The sequence below is a fragment of the Saccopteryx leptura genome, chromosome 2, assembly GCF_036850995.1.
Source record: "Saccopteryx leptura isolate mSacLep1 chromosome 2, mSacLep1_pri_phased_curated, whole genome shotgun sequence".
NCBI classification, from domain to species: Eukaryota; Metazoa; Chordata; class Mammalia; order Chiroptera; family Emballonuridae; genus Saccopteryx; species Saccopteryx leptura.
Genome location: NC_089504.1, coordinates 118,655,858 through 118,682,173, shown reverse-complemented (window position 1 = coordinate 118,682,173; position 26,316 = coordinate 118,655,858). Strand labels below are relative to the sequence as shown.

General features: G+C 41.8%; 1 protein-coding gene across 1 annotated transcript in view; it reads left to right on the top strand.

The window, feature by feature from the left end:
- Positions 1–999: 999 nt before the first annotated feature.
- The window catches only part of PLEKHG7 (pleckstrin homology and RhoGEF domain containing G7), a 43,392-nt gene continuing 18,075 nt past the window's right edge, over positions 1,000–26,316 (top strand). The window contains exons 1-8 of the mRNA XM_066365747.1: positions 1,000–1,082; positions 7,329–7,456; positions 10,262–10,302; positions 15,288–15,386; positions 16,355–16,498; positions 19,369–19,464; positions 20,408–20,509; positions 24,558–24,671. Of these exons, the coding sequence (XP_066221844.1) occupies positions 1,033–1,082; positions 7,329–7,456; positions 10,262–10,302; positions 15,288–15,386; positions 16,355–16,498; positions 19,369–19,464; positions 20,408–20,509; positions 24,558–24,671 (774 nt within the window). The 5' untranslated portion in view covers positions 1,000–1,032. The remainder of the gene's footprint in view (positions 1,083–7,328; positions 7,457–10,261; positions 10,303–15,287; positions 15,387–16,354; positions 16,499–19,368; positions 19,465–20,407; positions 20,510–24,557; positions 24,672–26,316) is intronic.

Here is a 26,316-nt window from a genome sequence, read left to right as displayed (position 1 = left end):
CCTCCATGTTAGCTGTGAGGCTGGATTGTTTCCACTCATCCCATCCTCCACGTTCCCTGGAGAGACTGGAGCCAGCTTTCTTTTTATTCTTTGTTTTGTGAAATTAAGATGTTATATATGGTGGGGGTTTTCTGCACTTGGGAGAATTCTTGGATTGTCTTGGAAATGTGATCAGCGATATCATTGATTTGCTAATGACTTTTTCTGCCCTATAAATAAAGCAGGGTTGGGGATGGAGAGCTCTCTCTGACTTGCCATCAGCTTACAGAGGCCTCCTGATCCCATCCTTTTTCTCTTTAGTTTTATTTCTTCATTCTGCATCGTTCTCTCTCAGGACCTGGAATTACTAGATGTGCTGGTTCACAGCAGGGGAACTTCTACCCAATTCCCCATTTCCCTTCCTTTGCCTAAAGTAGTAACCATCACTATATTTATTTTTAAAAACACTATGTGCTTTAAAATGGTTTTTACTACCTGTTTCTCTTTTTCTTATTTACAAGTCCCTTAGGAGTCAGATTTGTGTATTTGAATTTTGAACTCTGGCTCTTTCACTAACAATGTGGACTTGGGTGGATTTCTTACCTATCTCTTTAAGTGTCAGTTTCCTCCCCTCTATAATAAGCACAATAATTTCCACTTCCTGGAGCACTTGTGAATATCATTATGATGCATGTAATGCACTTAACAGGGTGTCTAGTAAAAGTGGGTGTTCAGTAAGTACTTGGTAAGGGGTCACAGTCGATTTTAAATTAGAATAGTATTTACCAATGCCAGTCTATTCAAAGTGTATGCATTTGAGGCCCACTGGGGACACATTTCCAGCAGCCAGAAGCTTTTCTGGCACTGACATGGGAAAGCAGGCTCATTGTTGAGTGTTGACTCATGGGTGTACGGCCCGCTCAGCAGTGGGAGAGAATTCTCTGGATTCTCTAAATTGCTGCCATCCCAGCCCACACCATGGACCTTCAGATCTTCAGCAGAGGGCAGAACAAGGAAATGTACAAGAAGGAAGACAAGATTATTCCAGCAACCATGGGACTAGTCCCTTCGGACCTGACCAGCCCGGGGCAACGCAACTCAGGGTTAGTGAACGTGTAACGTGTTGGGTTTCTGAATGTGAAGGTTTGGGGGGAGGCGGCTGGTAAGCCTGAAGGCCATGAAGTCTGAGGTAGGCATCCAGTTATTCAACTTTCTAGGTCCAAAGTTTTCTACTGGAGCAAAGAACCAGATAGACCAGCAGCATCCAAGCAAAAAAAAAAAAAAAAAAAAAGAGCCATTTCTCAAGGATGTTTGTTTAGTGTCCTTTCCCAACAAATAAGAGCGTGAGGTTATACGGCACTTACACAGAGACAATGGACTGCCGGCCACACCCCAAACATTTTGCATTTATTATTAGTTCATTTCCTAGCTTAATATCTGTCTGAGGAAATTAGGTATCAAAAAATTCCTTTCCCGCCCTACCCCACTCACACACTATTTTGTTTGGGAGAGATAGCTTAAAATTCGGAACTTATTGCAATGATTTCTCCCAGTGGATATTCAATCTAGAACCAGATGCAATGATCCTGCGTTCATGCCATATTTTATAAGAAGTGATTTTGATATCTGGAATAGCAAAACTAAGATACTGGTTTAGAATTACCAACATCTCTCCCTCCATGAAACCTAAATTCAAAGTCATTTTTAAGTCATTGCAATTATTGCATTAATATCATTACTCCATTGATCTGAGCAAGTCCAGCTGACACAGACATAAGTCCCTTTTCAGAGGTCGCAGAATTCCAGTCCACTTCCAGGCTTGGATGAAACAGGGCAGGTTTTCTGCACCGATTCATGTCTCATTATGTTACTCTGTTCAGGTGTTCTTTCTTAGTATTTTCCTAGGTCACCACATGGTTGCAACTGTAATTTGATAATTTTATTAACCCACCCCATCTTCTAATGAACATAAAAATGTCATGTTCACGGAAATTCTGTTATGCCCTCTCAGGAACATGCCCACCTTTCCAGAATGAGCATCCTGGGGTTTGAACACCAAGGCAACAAAGCCAAGGTCACGGCGCCAGCCCTGTGTGAGCCAATTGTCTTAGCTCTGCTCCCTGTATACAAACTGGAACTCCCAAACCTGGCCTGTGTGCTCCCAAGTGGAAGCTTAATGTCAGAAGTTACCCTAGACAAGGGAGAAATGGATTAGAGTAATTTCACCACCTTTAATGAGGAGAGAGGAATCAAATTGCATTTTACTACTATATATGTATATGATTATTCATGCATATTCCAAAATGGAAAGCAAATTCATTTGAGGACTGTGTGTACAATATTCTGTAGGTCAAAATACCTATTTATTCAACAAACATATTTAAATACCTGCTTTATGTCGAGTTCTATGTTAGTGCAGAGATTCTATGGTATTTAAAACACTGCATGCACTTCCAATGAAATCGTTATAAAAATACAAAGTGGGGGGAGAGGAGCGAGGGAAAGAGAGTTGGGTCTCCCTGAGCAGATAAAAAAACAAACAAACTCCTGGATGAAGAGACTCTAGGCTGGATTTTAGAGATGAGTATGAGTTTGCCAGGCAGACAAAGTGGAGATAGACAGGCAGATGGAAACTCCCTGTGCCAAGGCATGGAGTCATCAAGTGCAGGGTAAGTTTACAGAATAGTGAGCAGCTAGCTATTCCTGGAGTACGCATTCTGCAGTAGTTTGTGTCAGGAAACTACAGAGAATTCTGGATGCATGCAGGTTTGGTTATGGTTCCATTTACACAACAAATGTTTATTGAGCTCTTACTAAACACAGGAATTTAGACCATATGCCAGAAGCTTAGGGTAAGAGAGGAGATAAGACTTGAGTCTGTAAAACTACCTTATAAAGCAAGATACTTTACAGGAGGAAGGACAATAGTAGAGGAGTACTTCACGCATTGGTGGTTATCAAAAACAATGGATTGAGTACTAAATAAGTACCCACCAGTGTGAAAGCTAACAAGATGTGTTTCTTGCACTGAAGGGGCTGGCAGTCTAGTGGAGAAAACAGACATATAAATAGAACATTATATCATACTACATTCAGTCATTATTATAATAGCATTTATTAACAGCTTACTAAGTTCCAGACACTGATCTAAGTGCTTTATATTGATTGGCTTTGTTCATCTTCACACAATAGGTAGGTATGACTATTGTCTATATTTCACAAATGGCAAACTCAGGGCCAAAGAGGTTATTAACTTGCTCAATCAAGGTCACATAGCTAACCTTAAAATCCAGGCAATTGACTCTTCATTCTTAACCATTACTCCAGAGAACTAAAAAAGTATGGAAGAGAAACACATAAGCCAGCCTAGAGGTGATGAGGGAAGACTCATTCTTCTCCTCCACTGGAGGGTATGTTCTCTCTGAGATCTCCAGAAAACATAGAGATTGCTTATAGAGACATATGGAGCTACCAACTCATTATACTTACCAAATTGTATAACACCTAAAGTTAAAGCTCAAAAAAGTAAACTTTTCTCTCAGTGTTCACCTACTTATATTTCTCATTCAAATTATTTCAGGTTTTCTAATCCCCTCTACCCACATAAATAGCAAATTTCATTTATGTTTCTAAGGTCTTAATCAAGAAAAGTATGAATTTTACAGGAAAGCTTCTAATATTTATTTTCAGGGGAACTTATCTTGTGGGCTCCCAGCATTTTATGTTGTATGATACCTTTTAAATAGCACTGTGAAAATTCCTGGCTGGATTTGTATACTTCTAATTCATAATGTATCAGTTCCAGTGTCTTATATCTAAGACGATGAAACTGAAATTATACTCCCCACTCAAATTGCTATAACTTTTCCAAGTCCCACCTAATTCTGATCATTCCATCTTCATAACCATCATTGGGTTGCCAAATAACAAAAAGGGGAGGGTTTTAAGAAATTGAGCTGTAGCCCTAATGATCTTATAAAACCTTGTGATAAGTAAGTGGCAAAAAAAAAGCCACAAGAATGCAGAATGCCAAAAGGTGACCTTATTCTTGGAAAAGGAATTCCAGGATGGGGAGATTGTGTCATTTGTCTGCATGTAATAGAACCCAACAAGAACAACCTAAACAATAAAGAACATTTATTTTGTAACATAACCACAGCTCAGGCCAGGGCAGATGTCAGCCACCTTCTGGGCTCCTTCTGTTTTCCTGTTGTTATGTTTCCTTTGCAGGGTTACTGGTATACTTTCAGGTATCAAGCTATATTCAAGAAAGTAAGAAGGGCAAAAGGTAAAAGAAAGAAGCTAGGGGAAGAAGTGTTTGGAACATAGATATTATGTGCAGGCTTCAGAATGTATAGAAGACTTCAATATGATGTTCTCGAATTGTTATTTATACAACAAGCCTGGAGATGACATCGTTCTTATGGCACAAGCTCTAGAGAAGTAGTTTAAACAGAAATTATTGCAGATGCCCCAAGAACAGCAAGTTGTGGGTGGTAAAGAAAGAATAAAGAAAGATGATAAATCCAGAGCCTGGCCGGGTGGTGGCACAGTGGATAGAGTGCCAGACTGGGACACAGAGGACCCAGGTTTGAAACTCCAAGGTCACCAGCTTGAGCACAAGGTTATCTGGCTTGAGCGTAGGATCATAGACATGACTCTATGGTCACTGGTTTGAAGCCCAAGGTCGCTGGCTTGAGCGCAAGGTCACTGGCTTGAGCAAGGGATCTCTTGCTCTGCTGTAGCCCCCTGGTCGAGGCACATATGAGAAAGCAATCAATAAACAGCTAAGGAGCCGCAATGAGAAATTGATGCTTCTCATCTCCTTCCCTCCCTCCCTGTCTGTCCCTCTCTCTCTGTCTCTCTGTCTCTGCCACAAAAATAAATAAATAAACTAGAATATGCCATTCAAAAAAAAAAAAAGAAGCTAGGGAGCTCAGTTCACTTTGAAAAAGTTTACCAGAAGCCACACCCTGCAACTTCTGTTTAAATCTTATTGGCCAGATTCGGGCCAGATATGGTCTCTGCTAGCTGCATGAGAATCGTATTACATCAGCACATGCCACCCCAAACAAAGTTTTGATAGTTAGATAAATGTACATTTGTTTGGCAGCTAGAAATGTATGGAAAATTATCCTGAAGTTTTTTAATTAAAAAAATAGAGAAAAAGAGATAGCAGAGAAAGGGCAGTCAAAACAGATTTTAAAACCCCTGGGAATACTGCTAATTAAATAAAGTCAAGCCAGTTTTATCCAGGTTTTTCCCTTTTAAGTTACCTAGATAATCCACGGTTCTAAATCTTATAGAACAAATTGGGGTTGGAAATTTTTAGAGAGGGCAAACACAGAGCAAAGCATTTCCAGCAAAAGCACAGAAGTGTAGAACATTTGTGTGGGCCATGACAACCCATTTCCTGTTTCCAGAGAATACATTGCAATATGAGGAGCCATATTATAAAAGGTTTGGGGATATGCTTTAAAAAGGTATTTATCTGGTAAAGAATGAAGATCCACTGAAGTGTCTGAGGCCAGGAGGGACTAAGTCAGACTTGCATTTTGGATGATTCGTGTTTAGTGACGAGGTGTAGGTGGAATCAAGAAGATAAAGCTGAAGGTGAAGAAGTAAGTCAAGAGGAAACTGTTTAACACGGATGGAAGATGTTGAGGACCTGATCTAGTGAGGATGCAGAGGAGTACCCAAATAGGAGAATTTACTTCTTTGAGCATCGAGACTTCTTGGAAGAAGCAGCCTTTTATGACTAAAAATTAATTTTCTTTCATGCCTACAGCATCTATCTGCAGAATCTGAGGCAGCCTTACTTCATATATTTTTTAGAAGTTTATGGGACGTAAGCTATGCATTCATATAAATTCCTAAACAACTTGTCTTGCTATTCATGAGAAAAATGCTTTTGACAAGAGGCTAAAAATTTGAAATAACTCAAAATCTAAAGGCAGGAAAAGTCTACATCAAAGTACTTGTAGCCTCAAAAATCAGTTGTTTTCCAACCCTGGTGAGCTTCTAGGGAGGTGGAAAAACTACAGATTCAGAGACCCACCTTCAGACCTCCTGGGTCAGAATCCTGAGGACGAGACTTGGGGATGGGTATTATAATAAATTCCACAAGGTACCCTAATATGCACTATACTTGGTTCAACAGCCTGATAGGCCTGACTGGGCATAGCCAGGACCCTGACATCAGACATATTGATGAGAAAGGGGACATAAAATACAATCATGTACAACTGAGAGGCAAGAGATGGAAGAATAGGCAGCAAGGCCATCACTCATGTAGAAGGTTGGAAGCATGAAGCTTAGCTACAAAGCCTGGAGGACTTTGGCATTAGGGAAGAGGAAGCAGCAGAGGAAGGGTTGGGCTGAGGAGACTAACAGGGCTCCAGGCATGGCCATTTTGTGGGGAATGAGTAATGGACCAAATCATAATATCCAAAGTATAACAGACCCAGACTCTCAACTTCCAAGGCAATTCCATGCTTTTGTTGGTAAATTTAGACAAAGTTCCTCTGTATATAAGGTAACCTATATACTAAGCTATTTGCTGATGAGAGAGAGAGTGTGTGTTTAGAAATTACATTGGTCAATAAGTAGAAAGAATTGCACCTCTCATCCCTCAGAATAGACCAAAGGAATATCTAAACAGCTCCGATGAGGAAGCTATGAAAATTGCTACAATTTGATGCTATCAAGCAGGTTCCCAGTGGGGCAGATACCTTACCTCTTTGCTCCTTAGAGATCACTGAGTATATGCCAGTGGCTTTGGAGCTACCTGCCACTCTGTCTGATAAGTAAACCATTTATTTTTATGAATAGCCAACAGACAGAAAGTTTCATGAAGTGGAGTAGAGAAAAGAAGGTGGATAGGCCTGTTGCTAAACTTTACCAACCATAGTTCTCATTTTTGTCTGGGAAAAATGAAAGTACTGATTCTAAACAATCAGCCTCGATCTCTAGGGGTGCTGGGGGCCGTACCATGCCTCCTGCTCCCTCTGAGGCTCTTCGAATAATTGGCAAAGACTCTTGTGTCTGAGGGCTTTCTCCAAGTGCCCCTCTGAGTCAGAACATATTGGGTATGTTTGTGCTGACATTTTTGAGAGAGCTGCTCTGCTTTGGATTAGTCAGAGTCCTAAATGGTCAGTAAAGCTCAGGAAGGTGTAAAGGACACACCATCACGCTCCTGTGCCTGGAGCCTGAGCAGTCTCCAAATCCTTCCTAAAAAAGCAGACATTCATCAGGCTGGTGGCAGTCTTCCTGAATGCCCAGAGGTGGTCTGATGATGACCCAGCCTGCGTGCTGGCTCTAAGCTCTCTCCTTCTGTCTCCTGCGCACAGGTTCTATGAGCACAGACGGAGCTCTGTGGTGCTCAACTTACCTGGACTTGAGGTATTCCCCGGGGACCTTCTGGTGTCAGATGGAGCTGCCGATTACCTGTGCCACCCACTTCTGCTGCTGAATTCAGGTGTCGTCATTCAGCATACTTATATGACATGCCTGCTATGGGAAGGCTATTGTAATAAGCAGTGGGGGGTAGGGGCAGGGGGTTCAAAATATTTAACGACCAATACATGTGAATTAACAAGTTAAAACAGATATCTCCCCAAATTAGGGCAGGGATCAGCCATGAATTACTGGAACCAGCTGATATGACCCTGGTATTGGCCATTCTACTTACAGAGCTGGATTAGGTAGAAGCCTTGTCGCAAAAGTCCTCTGGTCAAATAATCTGCCCCAGGTCCAGGATGTGGAACAGGTATACCCATGATGGTCACCATCTTGGAGCTGAATGCTCTCTCTGGTCTGGTGGGCAGCTTCCCAATGATTGCTGCAATACCACACCCCCCTCCTGCTCACCATGTAAAGACAGAGGTCCTGGTGACAGCAGATAACTGTTAGAGAAGCCCAATTTTAAACTCCTTGGGAAGAGGGCATGGTGGGGTATGGTGGAGAACGTTGCACCACTTTTACTGTGCAGTTTAAGATGTGACACAAGGCACACAGCAAAGAACAACTTGATGTAGAAGCTGAGGAGCTGTTTCTTAGCATGGTGATTTTCAAACTTTAACTAGCATCAGCATCACCTGGAAAGCTTTTTGAAAAACAGTTTACTGGGCTTTGCCTCCAGAATTTCTAACTCAGAAGGTCTGGAGCAAGTCTCCAGAATCCACATTTGTGACAATTTCCCAGGTAATCTGAAGCTTCCCAAGGAGTTTAGAATTGAGCTCTCATGTCCCCAAATCATGGTCCAATGCAGTCAGTGCTGCTCAAGCTTTGATGTGCATGTGAGTCGCCTAGATGTATTGTTGAAACAGATTCTGAGTCAGCAAAATTTACTATTTAATACAGATAATAAATACTGTGGATACAATAAGGACCTGTTTAAACCTTCTGAATATTTATGAAGCTCTTCCAAAGCCTTAAAATTACCCCCAAAGTTAGAAAAGCAGAGGAGAGAAATTTGTTAAGAGACCCCCCCCCTCCCAACTATTGCATTTTAAATTGGACATTAATTTGCCACCAGGCATTTGAAGGCTAAGAGTGGTGAAGCCAATTTGTCCCTAAGAGAGATTCCACCCAAGCTTCCCCTTTCAAATGTTAATAAGGTGGTCAGAGTGAGCAAGATAATCAGTTGGACAAGTGCCTTCCAGGGTTCTAACAGGAAAGTCCCTCAAGCAAACCCATTGTAGAAAATGCTACTAGGTGATTGCCTCCACCTGTGTTGGAAAACGGCTGTGTTAGGCTTGCTCGCTGGTGTACCAGTTGCACGCACTTTGCTTGATTAGTGCATGAACACATGGCAGAGGCACATGTGCATAGGTTATATAAGGCTATGGGTGCTTGCGCTCAGGGGATTGTGGATGGTGGGTTGTGGATTGCCTGCCCTCTGCTCTGAGGGGCCATTTTTTGCTGTTTGTTTGCCTGAAAAACAGATTTTCCCTTGCCTGTGTACTTGTCCACCATTGCTAGAATCTATAAAATGGAATAGCCCCATGCTTTCCGGCTCTGCAGTTCCTCTACCATCTGCCCGAATCCAGTGTGGATCTGCCTGGCCTCGGCCACCAGCATTACAACCTGATTGAAGTATTAGTTCCCTGATGAGTTGAACAAAAAGAGAGATAGACCTATAAAAAACCTATTTTGCACACTGATTCATCAGAACCCATCACCTAAACCTAAGAGACGATACCCAGCTTTCTCTGGGTAACACAACAAATTGATGCAAATGACATCCAAATTAGGAGTCCAGCATCTCATCTTTTTATTTCCTGATCATCAAAAGAATGTATTATTGAACAATGACTTCCTTCACAACTCAAAGAAACTCTAAGGACTATTTGGATGGTGGCTAATAGCAACAATAAACCCCCAACATAAAGACTGGTGATGTGTTGGGGACTCTGCGTTTAAACCACATCTGAGGATTATTAGGTTGATGCAGTCGCCAAATCTCAAATTTGATCAGGCTATTTGAAGCAGCATAGGACAAGAAGGTTTCTGGTAGATGTGGGGCAGCCCTGTTAGACTTGCTCGCGGGTTTACCAGCTGCAAGCACTTTGCTTGATTAGTGCGTGAGCACGTGGCAGAGGCTCCTGTGCATAGGCTATATAAGGCTATGGGGGTTTCCTCTGGGTGGCAATCCTCCCAGATGGCTCACCCGCCACTGTGAGGTGCAGTTTTCCTTGCTCCCTTGCCCTTACTGCAAATAGATGATTTTCCTTTGTTTATTAGCTCTTTCCTTTTTGTTATTTATTTGCTTGCTTGTCTTTGTGAGCCTCCGATAAACAGATATGGCCCAACCCTTTCCGGCTCTGCAGTTTTTCTACCATCTGCCCAAATCCAAAGTGAACCTGCCTGGCCTCAGCCACCGGTATTACAGTAGAACAGCGTAAAAATGAAGTCTTTTCAGCCCCAAGTCCTAAGACTTTCTGTCTTAAATTATTCAACCACTTCATTACATTTTATAGTTTTTTTTTTTCTCCTGAGAGATTAAGAAAAGGAGGCTAAACAATACTTTAGTAAAGAAACAGCACAATATTACCTCTAGGTAACAATGGAATACCAACGTTTAGGTTGCGATATTGCTCCGCTTCCTTCATTCATCTACATAAATATAAATATTCATTCTGTACCTTCTCAAGAGAAGGAGAGTTAAAGCAGGATGGATCCTGTTTGGCTCTTTGGAAAAAGCAGATTTTGTAAAGCACTGCAATGCTCTGTCACTTGTTACTCAAAATCCTAATATCTCTTCTTTAATTTCACTCACCAGAATCTAAAAAGCCGAAGTGGCCTTTCTCCAAGCGAGGAGTGGTGAGTGCTGTGCATTGTCATTTTTGTTTTAATTAAGCTTCCTGTAGCTAAGAAAGCCTCCTCTAGCTAAGAATGGTGAAGAGCCCTTTTATCTTTACATGATGGCAGATGGCACATGAAGTTTAAATTATATCATCACATTCATAGTAATGGCTACAGAACATACCAAATGAGACCATTTTGTTCAGCAACACAATGCTAATTGCCAATGGTTAATGAGCTCTGCAAAAAAAAACCAAAGCAATCCTATAATTGTGATGCTTTACGACTCTAAATTTATAATGATGCAGCTTTGACAACGTTTCACCTGATGAAGTCAGCTTGCACAAGAGTGTGCTCCAGTTTGCAGTCAGTGCTGTGCATGCTGGGAACATTGAAAAATTCATGAGCTATTATAGAAACAGATTCCACAAATACACTTCTATTTCTGGGAAAGCCAGTTGGATTAGTACCTGTGTTCTTTTTTTTTTTTTAATTCATTCTTGGTACCATCAATTATGAAAGAGTCATATAAATCACATCAGTGGTCACTGAATCTTCAGTGCTGATGACAGCGTTGGCCACAGGGCAGACTTTCCTTCAGGCATTCTGGGGGCAGAGGGAAGGAGCATTCCTGACCACAGCCTGACCCCTTACTCCTTCTTGTAGAAAGAGGAAGGACTGACTCTTTTTTTTCCTAACAATACCAGTTACAATACCATTTTTAAATACTGTATCTGAATTAAAAGCTCTCTGAGGTTCTAATCCAGCTGCTCCATTTACTATTCTGTGTCCTTGGTCCAATGAATCAACCTCCCTCAGCTTCAGGTCCTTCCCTATAAAAGCTGGATGGTGATAGTGCCAACATTTGTGTGGTTGTGATGAGTAAATCAAATAATGCATGTGGAGCTTACCCAAGAGCTGGACACGTCTTAAACACTCAATCAATATTGGCCATATCAGTGGTAGTTTTATTTGTAATTAAGTTTTGGAAAATGACTTGTTCTCATCATCAAGTATATGAGTTACTTGCACATTTTTTTTCCAAGCAGAAAAAAAAATTGTATTAATATCTTAGTCAGCTAATGTCTTAGCTCCTATAACAGAATACCACAAAGTGGGTGGCTTACACAACCAATAATTACTTTGCACAGTTCTGGATGCTTGCCTGTGATGGCAAACCTTTTATAAAAACCGCCCATTTTTACAGTGCTGGTCAACCTGGTCCCTCCCACCCACTAGTGGGCAGTCCAGCTCTCATGGTGGGTGGTAGTGGAGCAAACAAACAGCGCCGCAATTGGCCCACCATGAAAGCTGGAACCCCCCCTAGTGGGCGGGAGGGACCAGATTGACCAGCACTGCAAAAGTGGACGGTTTTTATAAAAAGGTTCACCATCAAAGTTGTAAGCTGGCCAGCATGGTCAGTGGTTCCGGCGCGAGCCCTCTTCCTAGCACATGTGTGGTTACCTTCTCGCTGTGTCCTCATATACTGGCGATAGAGCTCTGCTGTCTCCTCCTCACTAACCTCATGAAAGGGGTTGGTGTCCTTATAAACCCTCATGACCTCATCTAAACCTAGTTGCTTCCCAGAGGTCCTATCTCCAAATACCATCACATTGGGGAATTAAGGCTTTAACATCTAAATTGGGGGTGGGGAAGAGGGGGCGACAGAAACATTCAGCCATAGGGACAGTATAAACATTATGGGCATCAAATCATATACTAGTAAAACTTTAACTGCATGGTCACTAGGCTGTTTCTCATCATCATTCTCACTTTGCCCCTCTTTTGGGATGTGATTTGACAGTTTCCCCAGCAGGTCTGAGGCAGGTCCTGTGGTACAAGCTTTCCTGGGCTCCTTCCTCATTTAAATGGAAGGAGCCAGTTACCAGTCAGGTCTGGGGTCTCAGGAGAAGGGAAATCTCCCACCAGCTCTAGGAGCTGCCTGGGAGAGGAGATATGCTTCTAGAAGAAAGGGCTTACCTATGGAAGGGATACTCTCATGAGTTGATTTGATCCATGTATTTTTTCCCCATAAAGAAGCAATTTGTTCCACGTGGTAGGGTGACTGTGTATGCCAAAACCTGAGCTAGACGTCTAAGATGCAAGACACCCATTATCTGCTCATAATTGAAAAGGTCAGACTGACATATAAATTGGGAGGGGAAAAAAATGTGATAATTGACTTGCACAAGATTGGAGGTAGGAAGGCAGTGGTACAAATACACAGAGAGGGAATAATTAGTGGAATAACAAAATGTTTTGGCAGATGTTCTCAGTAATGAGAGAACATTCATATCTCAAAGGCTCACTTTCATAAGGACACAGTGTCTGGTTTCCTTCAAATTAATGTCTCCATGCTCTTTCATTCATTTAGCCTTACTTTTTCCATAATTCAACCTATATAAATGATTATCTGCAAACATATAACAAACACACTGCTATGTTATAATGTATTTTTTTCAACCTATTACACACTTTTCTTTTTCTTACCTTCCTTCCTCTTCTCCTTCTTTTCTAATGAATATGAGTAATAAAAGCATACACAGATATAATGTTTATCACATTATCAGGCCCTGATAGTTTTCTATTTATGTATGTCACGGCTTATATATGTTAACTCATTAATTCTTTCTTCTTTTCTTCTTTTTCCAAGTGAGAGGAAGGGAGATAGAAAGACAGACTCCCACATTCACCAAGATCAGGATCCACCAATGCTTTGCCCATCTGGTGCCAGCTTGCAACCAAGCTATTTTTAGCACCTGAGGTGGAGGCTCCACCAAGCCATCCTCAGTGCCTGGGGCCGATGCACTTGAACCAATCAAGCCATGGCTGTGAGAGAGGAAGGGCAGGTAGAGGAAAGGGTGGAGAAGCAAATGGTCACTTCTCCTGTGTGCCCTGACTGGGAATTGAACACAGAGACATTCACATGCAGGCTGACACTCTACCACTGAGCCAACCAACCAGGGCCAACTCATTAATTCTTACAACAGCCCGATAAAGGAAGTAATATTATTATTCCCATTTTTCAAATGGAGAAACTGAGGTTCAGAAAGATTAAATAAACTTGCCTGAGGTCACAAAGCTTATAAACAACAGAGTGGGGATTTGTCCCTGGGAAGTCACAGGCCCTCTGACTCTGAGTCTGTTTTAGCCCCAGACATTGAGTTATTCCTCCAAATGTGGGTCCCCATAACCAGGCCAGGGCACTCCGGCCTTCTTTAGCTCATCAGAGCTCTCAAAGAGTTGGTCTATTTTCACAGATTCGATGCCACCTCTTTGTCAGCCACTCTAAAATGTGTCTACTCATGTTCACATAGCACATATATTAATTTTTTTCCAGTCCCACATAACCAATGCCTGCTGTAAATTTCCATCCCACCCACCTCTTAATTATTAACTTTGAGACCCAAGAATTAAGCCTGGTGCTTTCTCTTCTTCATGTTCTGTATCCCTCCAACACCCTTCAAATTCTTCTCACTGCCTCTCCTTACCAATGCCACCATATTGGAAGCAACATGGCTTCCAACAACAGGTCTGTTATTCTAAAGAGTTAATGTGACCACTGAGAGGACTGTCCCCTCCCTTCTCACTGGTATATTCCATCATGTGCTTTGGTCAGAAGGCTGGCCAGACCCATGGGAAGCCACAGTGAGTGCCCTTTAAGACAGAGGCTGGCGCCCACTTTTCCACAGCACTAATGCTGCGCCTATTGTCTCAGTGACTTTATGTCCCAACAGGCTGCTGATTTTTTATTTCCACAACATGCAGTCACTATGGTTTCAGACATCAACAAAAGGCACATGTCCCAGTTGCTGTAGGTGGTCTCCAACCCTCTCCAAGATTTCTTTGTTACTATAGAAGCTGATGAGTCTCTAACAGGTTTTCTCTTCCAGTGCCAGAGCCCGGCCACAGGCCTTCAGCTTATTCCGTCTCCTTCCGGACACCCCGGGAGCTGCCTACAGTAAATGACCCTGTGCTCTCTTGCTTATTAACATAACATTGAATAACTCCCACCAAACTGCTTGGATCCGTGCCAGCATCATGACCCTAAGGCAACAGAACAAGTTAAAAAATTATTTGTGATAAACATTCATTTGAAATGCAGCCAAGTTTACGTTAGGAAGCCTTGAACTTGATTTGATAGCGTCCTCCTGTTCGAGATAGTTAACATGGCCTTTTTAAGTCGATAAGTCATGCTGTTGCAGCAGAGTACTGAACCAGTGGGGAAAAGAAAGTCCCAACATATTAAGTTTTAAAAGGATGTGCAAATATGACACCATTAAAAATGAATTATAAAGACAACCAGAAAAAGATTATCAGTGGTTATCTGGGGTTGAAGGTTACAGGTAACTTTGATTTTCTTTGTGTTTTTCTTGTTTTATCAAATTTCCTGCAATAACCATATTACCTTTGTGATCAGATTTTTTAACTATTATTATTATAAATAAAAATGATTGTAAAAATAAGTGAGTAGTTTTATTCTAAGGCAACTAGTTTTAACATATTCTAGTATTCTTTAGCAGTGAATTACAGTATTGTGTTGGGCAGTTTCTTCAACACTCGGCTTGACCCAGCATCTGCTAACCAAGGGGTAGAACTAAATATCCCAAATACCTTCTGATGCTAAAGTCCTGTAATCCTGTATTTGGAAAGTTGGAACTATAAAGGACATTATATCACCCCACAGAGTGGGTGTGAAATCTGGAGTCCATCTATTTACTATATAACTATTCCAAGTCTTGGATTTTTCTTTTTTTTCAGTAGTAAAATGAGAAGTTTGGATCAATCACCAGCCTCTGTCCTCCAGATCGGACATTCTTTGTGATTCTATGGGTCAGACTATGGCTGGGAAAGGGCTTTTCAACTGTTCGTGGCTTATAGGCAAAATATGCAGTCTACTCTCATGCATGTTAGGGAACAAAAGTACAGAAGATGCTGAAGCTACTGAAGTCGCGTTGTTAAGGAATTCATGCTTTCAAATCCTGTTTCTATCCATCTTTAAGCAGGGCAGAGACAAACACAAGCATATGTCTGACCTGGAAAACTGCCTCTCCTCTGTGAAGATTACAGACTTCAGAGGCTATGAGTTCCACAGCCTGAAGGTATCTCGCAAATTGCTTACTGAGTGACATGGCTTTTATTGTTGGTTTAGTCATTATTTTATTGCCTTTGTTCATACATCATATCTGCCCATGTATAAGACATTCTCATGTATAAGACGCACCTTAATTTTGAAGCCCAAAATTTGGGGAAAAAAATTACATAAAGTTATTGAACTCAAGTTTTAGTCATCATAAAATTCATACAACTCCTCAGCAAGTGTGAAAAAGTGGGAAATGCAAGTAAAAAAAAAATCTACAACCACTAGTATAAGATGCACCCAGTTTTTAGACCCCAAATTTTTTGAAAAGGGGTGCATCTTATACATGGAGAAATACGGTAACAGCAAAGTGCAGGAGAGGAGCACAGAGGGGGGCCCAGTTGGGTCTGCTCTCTCAGGCACATGAAGACCTCGGGAAGGTCATTTTCTCAGCTCAAACAATGGTCGCCAGAGGCCCTGGAGGAATGTCCACAGTGGTTATTGTTACTCATTTCAGGGCCATAATTTCCTCATTTGGAAAATAACTTGTTTTTTGATAGGACCATTTCTAAAGGTCTCTATAAACTTTAAAACTCTCATTTATATAATTAACCTTAACAAGCTTTAGCAGGGAAGCTTGGGTCAGACTTCTCAGTCCCGGCTTTGGGGTGGTTTGAGGTTTTGGAGGGGCTTTATGGAAAAATCTGAAAAACGCTCATTACATTTTCGAGATGGAGACAAACCAGCATAATTTTAATTCCTTGGTATTTAAACTAAACATTGGGGTATGTCATTTACCCCAAAGCCGCACAGAGGGGACTGTGGTTTGAGCAGCAGGAGGAGCTAGTACCGAGGGGCCGGCAGCAAGAGCCTGGGGCTGCGGGGACACTTGCTGGTTCCTGCCACACTCAGCGAGAGTCAGAGCCAATGGTGAACGGGCCCACCCACCCAGGGGCAAAGGTTTTGTTCCTTCTTTTCTCCCACGAGCAGGCTAAGACCTGGAACGAAGTCATGGAAACACATCAGAAACTTCCAACTGATCAGTCAGACTTAAGAAAGCAGCAAGAGGCCGTGTGGGAACTTTTCACGAGTGAATGCACTTATTTCTTGGATCATTTGTTAGTGCTTAAGATGGTAAGGCTGGGCTTAATTTTTGTAGTAGATGGAAAACATTGATTTGATTTGGGGGGATTTGTTTTCCTCTTCCACACTGACAAAAGAAAGTTGGGGAGGTGGAACTCCCCTCTTTCAGGAGATCTTAAGACAATGTTATCTATTGTTTATCTACTAGTTGGTTGCCTCTTCATTCTTTTCTTAAACATGGCCTCTCAGGATTGGAGATCTGCTAGGCACACTGGTCCAGCTCCTCGGTTGATGTCAGCACCTCCCTGCCTGTCCCCTGCTGTGCTTCTGCACTGCTGGCCTCCTCCCGGAGCTCACAGCCTGCTCCAGACACGTGCTCCACCCCTGGTCAGTGCCCATTGCTGGAGCTCTGGCTCTGAATGGTGCCCGGACAGTGCTTTGTATCAGCGGCAGGGCCACAGTCACAGATGTCTGAGGAGTTATTACATGGAATACAGCGGGGTTGTATTACATAGTCCATGCGTGCGTGATGTCTGCCAGGTAAAAGGAGTCCCTGGGGCTGTGCAGTGCTTCAGCCTGAGCCGCTTGGGCTCTAAGCAGTGAATTCCTTATAGACAACTTACAGGGCAACAGCTGGCAAGGGAGCAACAGCCTCCCAAGACCACAGGGGAGGAAGAGCCATATTGTTCCCAAGCTTGGCCCTGCCCATAAGCACTTTTGAGTCCTGCCTTCTCTCTTACACATGGAAAAGCTCTGTGTAGAAAAAAGCACTTCGGGAGACCCAGGTCAAGTCCTGGAGCAGCTTCTGTCTTGCCACATAACCTTAAAAAAATCTAGTCCTCCATGTCCTAAACCAGGGATTAGCAAAAAAAATTTTTTAAAGATCTAGAGAGTAAATACAAAGTGGGGCAAAAATAGGTTTACAACAATTAACAAACAATAATATAAGAATAAACCCTGTGTTTCATGTTCTCATAACTTGAAACCTACTTTTGCCCCACCCTGTATTTTAAACCTTGCAGAATACGTAGTCTTTATTATAACTACTCAGCTTTTCTGTGGCAGTGCAAACAAAGTCATGGAAAATTTGGAAAGGCATGAGCATCACTGTGTTACAATAGAAGATTATTCACAAAAACAGGCAGCAGGCCTACTTTAGCCCACAGGCTGTCATTTGACAACCCCTGTCCTAAATTATAAAGGAAGGATGACAATGACATTTCTGGCTATTTCATAACATCTGAGCTTTGTGATCATCAGATTAGTTTTCTTTGAGATGTCAAGTGACATTCAAATGTTGGTTGTTATTTTCTATAAGTAATGTTTATTGTCAGTCACAGCCCTGAGCACATTACCAACAGAATTTAAACCACAAAGACACTCTGAGAAAACAAAAACTAGAGAGTGTATCATTAGGATACAGAAAACTAGATTAAATAATACAGGATTTTTTTGGCCCATGGGAAATCTGGAGTTGGGAGTGATTTCAAGGTTGGTTTGATCAAGGAGCTTAAAACCAAGGACAATTTATTTCCCACCTGTCAGTCCTGCCTTCCACAGCATCAACCTCTTCCCCTAGCCGGCTTCTGCCTTAGTCACAGAATGGCTGTTTTTCTTATGCCCATGGAAGGAGAGAGAGAGAGAGGAAATAAAGAGAGAGAGAGAGAGAGACAGGATCTCTTTTCAATGTTTATAGCAAAAGTCTTGAATTTCATTCAGATTGGACCGATTTAGGTCACATATCCACTAAGAACCAACGACTCTGATAAGGAAAGGATATACAGTTGTCTTAAGGCAACCAGGGCCCACCCCTGGGAGTAAGGTCTGCTTGCCACATGGCACATCAGGGCCTGGGGAAGAGCAGATAGAGAGCTAAAACCAGGATGATGTTGGGGAAGAGGAGCACTGAACAGGGTGGTAACCAACAGCTGCTCCCTACAGATCTGAGCCCCTGAGCCCTACCACCCAGGTGAAGGGCTTAGTCAGTGGTTCTCAACGTGCGCTCCCTGGACTAACAGCATCAGAATCACCTGGGAACTTGCTAGAAATGCATATTCTCAGACCCCCATGAGAGACCTACTAAATCAGAAACTCTGGTGGTGGAGCCCAACCGCTGGTTTCACAAGGGTGCTAGATGATTCTGAAGCAAGTTCAAGAACCATTTCCTACATGAATCAAGTAATATGGAAATGGGATTGGAGAAGGTTGGTGTCTAAGGGCCGGTCTTTTTACACCTAGAATTCTTGAGAAAATTGTTCCCTTTGAATGCGTCATCATATTTACACAAAGCATTCTTATTTCAATAAATTGATCTTTTTTTCATTTCTAGAAACTCTGAGGATTGTAGTTCTCTCTTGACTTGGTATAGAGTCATCTCTCCTGCTGTAGGGAAACATCAAATCAGCTAACAATAGCACAGAGACTCCCTTAGTATTTTCATGAATATTTAATGCCTTTATCCAAATCTAAACATCTTACTGGTAATCAGATATTAACTCATTTGTTCTCTATTTTTAATTTCCTGAAAGTAAAAGACACTTGGAACTTTTGCAGAGAAAGGTAGAAATGAGAATCCAGCATGAATGTTGTTTGGGTCTTACATTAGTGCGGCTGCTAGGAGAGGACCTGTGGGATTCCTTCGACTCCGGAAGGCAGAGAGAGCCACTGGACAGATCACGTTTAACAGGAATGTTGTGAGGGTGCTTGCTTAATAGCAACAGTGATGTCATATGGAAGAGCTCAGTTCCCATATGTTCTCTGGAGCTTAAATGTCACTATTTGTATTTAGGAAAATTCTTAGACCTTGAAAATACTGATTTCTAAACTGTTTTGTCAGGAGGTTTATGTTTAATGTTTTTGAAAAGGGCAAGTTTCAAAACTGCAAAACAGAAAGTAAGGCGCATTTATTTATTTTTTTAAAGATCTTCTTGAATACACTAAAATATCTACAAACTTATGAATATCTCCTGGATGTGGATTTATGGAGACTTTTTGCAAACCTGGAGGAGTTAAGTCAGGTGAGCCAAAGTAGAAAGACAGTGGGAGACGTGTTTTCAAATTCACCAGAGGGATCATGAAAATAAATACATGTTTGTACTATTGCTGTGGCTTGTGCTCCACACTGGAATATAGAATATGGTTCAATCTCTCATATAATCTTACATTCAAGAGGCCAGGCTAATAAGAAGGAAGTCTAAACATTCATTGACATCTTGCCAATAAATCACAGATATCACCCCTCAGTAGCATTTTTCATTTTTCCTTGGGTGTTTAAGAAAGCAAATGTATTCCAAAGACCTCCTTAACCTTCACAAGTGTTTCTTCTCAAATAAATGTCCTTTTCTCTATATTATTAATAAATATCTCTCTTCCAAAAAGGAAGACAGATTCCAAAAAGAATTTACATTTATCTTTTTTTAAAAACTTATAATAAAATATAGATTGAAAGGGGTAATACATTTGAATTTTATTAGAAGGTACAGTGGTCCGTCATCTATCATGGGGGTCAGGTTCCAGAATCCCCCACAATAGGCAAAAATCCATGAAGTAGCGACCTTATATTTATTTCATTATTTATATATATTTTAAGGCTTTATAAACCCTCCCCACACTCTTATAAACCTTTCTCACACGGTTATTAACCTTCTCCACACTCTTATAAACACTCCCTATGCTTTTAAACACTTTCTAAATAATTAAGATAATAAATATATAAAAAAAAACATCTATATACCACAAAATCCTGCGATATAGCGAAAAATCCGCAATATAAAATTAGATATTTACAATTTAAAAATCCGTGATACAGTGAGGCTGCGAAAAGTGAACCGAGGTATGATGAGGCATGGCTGTAAATTTGAAATGAAAAACACCTGTAGAGTGATACTCGCAGTTCGTCAAATATTTGCTCCTTCTCCCTGGGTGTGTGTTTACGCCTGTTTCCTTCCTCTCCGGCCCCAGACAAGCTTCGGTTTTGTGAGCAGTCTCTTTGCCATCATCAAGGACTACTTCGATGCTTCTGAGACGCCACCGTCCATGGATTTCATTTCAGTGCTCACGAAGGTAAAATCCCTCTGGGAGATCTCACCTTCGAGCAATAAATTCACCCCCTCCCAGGATAGTTGTTAATACAATACCTACTTGACTTTTTGTTTTTCCTGTTCCTGGCAAAGTTCTGCCTGCACCCTCCCACGAAGGAACCATCCTTCTCTCTGCCTATCAACGTTTTCAAAAATAATTTGCACATTCTGTTTTCCCATTGTCATCTTTGCTGTAGGGGTTTTATTAACAACGAAATATGTACACATGGAAAAATCATTTCCACGTCTTTTTTTCCTTTTTTAATTTTTTTATTTCTTCCATTGATTTGAGAGAAAGAGAGAGAGAGAGAGAGAGAAGCTTCTCACATGTGCCCTGACTAGAGAAAGAACCCGTGACCTCGGTGCACCAGAATAATGCTCTATCCACTGACTTCAATTTAAAGCAATATTCATGGCAATAGTTTGTGTAGGCTAATTATATGGTTCAGTTGTTTTTCCAACCAAATTGCCAGTCTTTCACACAAAAACAAAACAAAACACAGTAAGCCTTCAAATCCATCAGCACCCTATTCCGGGGACTTCTGCGTGTGAAGGAAGAAAAGAGGCAGCCCCGTAGCCCCGTTTTATAAAGACTGTTTATTTCTTGAGTACATATTTAAGCCTCCTCCCTACTTTTCTTACCTTAAGTTTTGTAATCCAGTTTCTATCTACTCTCATTTAGCAAGATTTGATTTCTTAGAATCCACTTTAAAAAGCATAGACTGAGATGTATTGAGCACTTGAGTGCTATGTGGGGGCTGTCGGCCTGTGAACAATGATGGGCACAACCAGGCACGCTGCTGCTTGTTTCCAGCCTCGTGGGGGAGGAATGGATTCAGTACTAACAGTAATAATTACATCATCAAGTTGGGGTCAATGCGGAGGGGGAACGGAAGGTAGGCATGATGAAGGAAATCTCCCGGGAAGAGGCCGAGGGCGAGGCAGTAACAGACAGGAAACTCTTCCCGGGGCAAAGATGTCTGAGGTGAGACATGGCAACTCTAACAAGGCAAAACAAGCAGAAAACTCAATGTAAAGTAGGGAGATCCTTACGTGGACTTTGAAAACAGATTTGAGTAAGGAAAATTTTGAAAGACAAGGGAAAGAACATGACCTGTTGGGAAGTAGCTAAAGCCTTGGGCTCTCTCAATTTATTTAGAGTCGGAACATGGTTCAGTTCAGTGCTAAGTAAAATCAGGAGAAACTCCAACTTCCCATTAAAACACGTCAGTGGTCTTCGTCTGCTCAGGCTACCATAGCAAAATATTACAGACCCGGTGGTTCATGAACAGCAAGTTTATTTTTCACAGTGCTGGAGGGTGGAAGTCTGAGATTTGGTCACAGACTTCTCACCATGTCCTTCACTGGCCCTAAGGACTAGAGGTCTCTGGAACCTCTTTATTAAGGGCTTTAATCTCATTCCTGAGGGTTCCAGCTTCATGATTTAATCATCTCCTGGAGGCTCCACTTCTTAATGCCATTGCTTTGGGGGATTAGGATTACACATATTCATTGAGGGGGCATGACATTCACACCACAGTGTAAGGGAGTCACTTACAGCCTAGACAGCACGGGACATTAACAGACCCTTTCCTAAAGGTCTCTGATATCACTCACACACTAATGCTTCATATTACAGGAGTGCAGAGATGGTTTACACAAATTTCCCCTAAATTTAAAAGGTTCTTTGTCGGATTAGATTCCGTTTTACCAGAGTAACAAGCCCCAAATCCCAACAGCTTGGTTCATGTGTCCCTTATGCCCTACTTCCACTTTGTCACTGTCCCCTCTCTGGGACCCAGGCTAAGGAAGCAGGCGCAACCCGGAAAGTTACCAGTTGCCAAGGCAAAGACATAGGAAATTGGAGCAGAGCACTCACAGATGCTTCAAATTCTGCCTGAAGCCAAACATGGCGTGTCTGCTCACAGCTCATCAGCCAAGGAGAGACACATGGCCACACACCCGAAAGGAAACTGAGACTTGAGAGGTTAGATCATTTGGCCAAGGTCATATAGATTGTGCAACCAGATTTCTAACAGCTTAACAGCTGTCTCCTGGGAATAAAGTTTCTCAAGCTTCCCAGTGTCCTTCATCTCCAAGCTATCAACAACTGTCTCCTCCCTCCCCTCAAAAATCAATTTATACTGTCTTTCAAATTACTTCTTGCTGGAACCAAAACTTGACATTTTTTCCCTATAGTGTTTTCTCCTCTGCCTTTTTTTTTTAAAAAAAGCGTATTTTAGCCCTGGCCGGTTGGCTCAGCGGTAGAGCGTTGGCCTGGCATGCGGGGGACCCGGGTTCGATTCCTGGCCAGGGCACATAGGAGAAGCATCCATTTGCTTCTCCACCCCCCACCCCTTCCTTCCTCTCTGTCTCTCTCTTCCCCTCCTGCAGCTAAGGCTCCATTGGAGCAAAGATGGCCCGGGCGCTGGGGATGGCTCCTTGGCCTCTACCCCAGGTACTAGAGTGGCTCTGGTCGCCGCAGAGTGACACCCCAGAGGGGCAGAGCATCGCCCCCTGGTGGGCGTGCTGGGTGGATCCCGGTCGGGCGCATGCGGGAGTCTGTCTGACTGTCTCTCCCCATTTCCAGCTTCAGAAAAATACAAAAAAAAAAAATTTTTTTTTTAAGTTTATTTTATTGATTTTAGAGAGAGCAGCAAAGACACAGGAACATCTGTTCCTATATGTGCCCTGACCTGGGATTGAAGCAGCAACCTCTGCTCTTTGGAACAATGCTCTAACCAACTGAGCTATGCAGCCCGGGCTCTCCTCTGTCTTATAACAAAAATATTTTTCTAGGTTTTTGTTATTTCTGCCTTTATTGCCATCACCTCCTTTAGTGACTTTTTAGGCTGGGTCTGTGTTCTCTACTATATGTACTTACAACATTACCAACAAGTGTGTCTTCCTTCTCTCATTCCACCACATGGTGACACTATTAGAAATTTGTTCATGGGATTTATTACCCATTACGTTAATCAATAAATCTATCAAGGAGTACATAGGCTTAGCAACATGGTTGACACTGTTAAATTCTGAAGAGAATGTCTGCCAGGAAAAAGAGCTTTGGTGAAGAGAAAAGAATAACTCATTCCTGAGAAAGACACTTGGAAGCAGCCCAAGTGCCCATCAGTAGATGAATGGATAAAAAAAGCTGTGGTACATTTACACAGTGGAATACTATGCAGCTGTAAAGAAAGAAATATTACTTTTTGTGACAGCATGGATGGACGTGGAGATTATTATGCTAAGTGAAATAAGCCAGTCAGAGAAAGACAAGTACCACATGATTCCACTTATTTGTGGAATCTAATGAACAAAATAAACTAGCAAACAAAATAGAAACAGACTATAGATATGGAGAACAGATTGACAGCTGTCAGAGGGCATGAGTAGAAGCTGGCTTGGATGAAAAAGGTAAAAAAATATATATACCCAAAACTATGCTAAGAAAGATCTCCCAATCTTTCCCTAGGGGTGTGGGGTGGGGGAAAGACGCTTCACTGCGATGGTGGCACGTTGCGTGGTTTGCTCAGCTTGACCATTACAAACATACATGCATACACCCATCAGAGGTCTTCAGATGGGACGCTGTAGTTTTATAAGCCGGTAGGAGAATTAAGTTTTTTTAAGGTAGAATTGATGAAAAGTTAAATGTTGTTAATTTAATCACTTACTACCAACACAAGCTTAACATTAACCGACATAAGCCCTGAAATCAGTGGCCATATTTGTTATCCGGTGCCATGCAGTGAGCGTAGACCTCAACCTAAACATAAACAAAAGGGTGAATTAAATCAAGATAGACCTTTCTTTAAGCAGGAGGGGGGGGGGGATTGAGGAGTTAACTGTTTGATATGGGAATACTATGTTTTTAAAGAATGTTTATTGTGAAGATCACCTGTTTCTATCCACACAGTCATAACTCCTGCTTGCCCTGCCCCTGCCCTGCTTTTCCCTGCTCTAGTTAGTGACAGGTGTGGAGAGAAGGGGGAAGTCAGCCCACACCCTCCTCTGCTCTCCTCTTGCAGCATTTCCGAGGGAGCCTGTGTCAAAGCCACCAGACCTACTGCCTCAATTACTCTGCAGCCGTCTTTTATCTTGAGAGCCTGAAGCAGAGAGACGACTTTGGAATTTATTTAAAAGTAAAGTACCATTTTATTTTCTTTTATATTTTCCCTGAGACACTTCGGGGGAGTGTAACAGGTAATAGGAATTATTATACCCAAATTAAGTGGGGGGGAGGGGAAGAAAAATTATCAACACTACATTTTAACTACAAATCTGTTTTCTTCATAAATACATCTTCCACCGCACACTGAGGAATTTTAAATGGTGCACATCTGGAAACATTTTTATATCATCTCATGTTCCTCCTGAAATTTTGACTGGGGCTTAAAAATGTTTTATTTGTTCATTGGATGTTCATGGATGACACTGGTACAAAGCTAGAATAAGAACCAAGGTTTTGTTTGTGACTAGAAGTTTGGCTCTTAGAGGATTTGGTCCCAGCAAGATTTTATTGCACACAAACTTAGAAAACCATTTACATTGTATACTGTGTGAATGGCGCCCCCTGGAGTACATCTTAGAGCACAATGTAAATGTTGCTCCTGAAATTGTACAACATGGCAGCTGTGGGTCCCAAAGTATTAGAGCAAGGAATTTCTGCTCATGACCTTCAGCATTTGCCATTATGCTGTCATGGAAAGAATTTTCTTTGACTTCTCCAGTTCCTTTGATTCCTCTTTTGACATTTCTTTAGTATGAACTGTACCTTTTTAGTATTGTACCAGAGCCCTTCTGTGTGATCCAGAGAAAACAGTCCAACCCTTTTTCAGAAGAAGTAGCTCTTCCCTGCAGCTGCAGAAAGCTTTGGCAGAGCATCACCTTGGAGGCGTGGGAGGCAAGGCCGCCCCAGTTCCCAAGACTCAGCTGTGAATCAGTGCACCTGTGGCCCAGCTGTACCAGGAAGCCTGGGCGTGGTGGCTGAAAAAGGAGAAATAACCTTGGGGGAGAGGATTGGCCCTGTTCTTGTAGCTTCAACCTCTTCTTATTTTCTTTGTTACTCAGACTAAAAACTGGAAGCTCATTAGATTTCCAAAGGTATGAATAATCCAATTACAAAAGTTTTCCCTGTAAACAGATAGAAATGATTTCCAGCCTGGTCCCCAAACTGGGGAGAATCCTATCCCACGTATCTCTCTTTCAAGCAAGGGCAGAACTTTATTTAACAAGGCTCATCCACGATTTTCAAATAACCGTGGAAAAGCCCAGATCAACTGTGACATAGAAGGGTGGCTTACATTTTTACATGAAATACACATAGCATCCAAAGATACTTAAGAAAAGGGAATAGAGGATGCAACATTGTAATGACAACATACAATAATTTTATAATACACAATGCTTTACCAGGTACTTACTTAAACATTTCTTTTAATCCTTAGCACAAAGCTATGAATTTGGTTATATTGTTACCATGTGTCTCTGAGGCTCAGAGAGGTTATATGACTTTTGCAAGGTCATGTGGCCATTGCATGGCAAAAAAATGAACCTGGATAAAGATCTACATACAAAAAAAAATGCATTTTCACCAAAACTATTTGCAGCTCCTTGGGGTTATTTGCCATCACCTGGGAACTGTTAGTATCACGAAGCATGGTGAGGAATCAGCCAGAGACTTTGGAGGAAGTGAAGGTGATTCTGCCTTCCTCAGCTCCATAGGACAGAACAAAAGCACAATCACAGATCATTAATAATAATCTAATTATATAATAAATATGATTA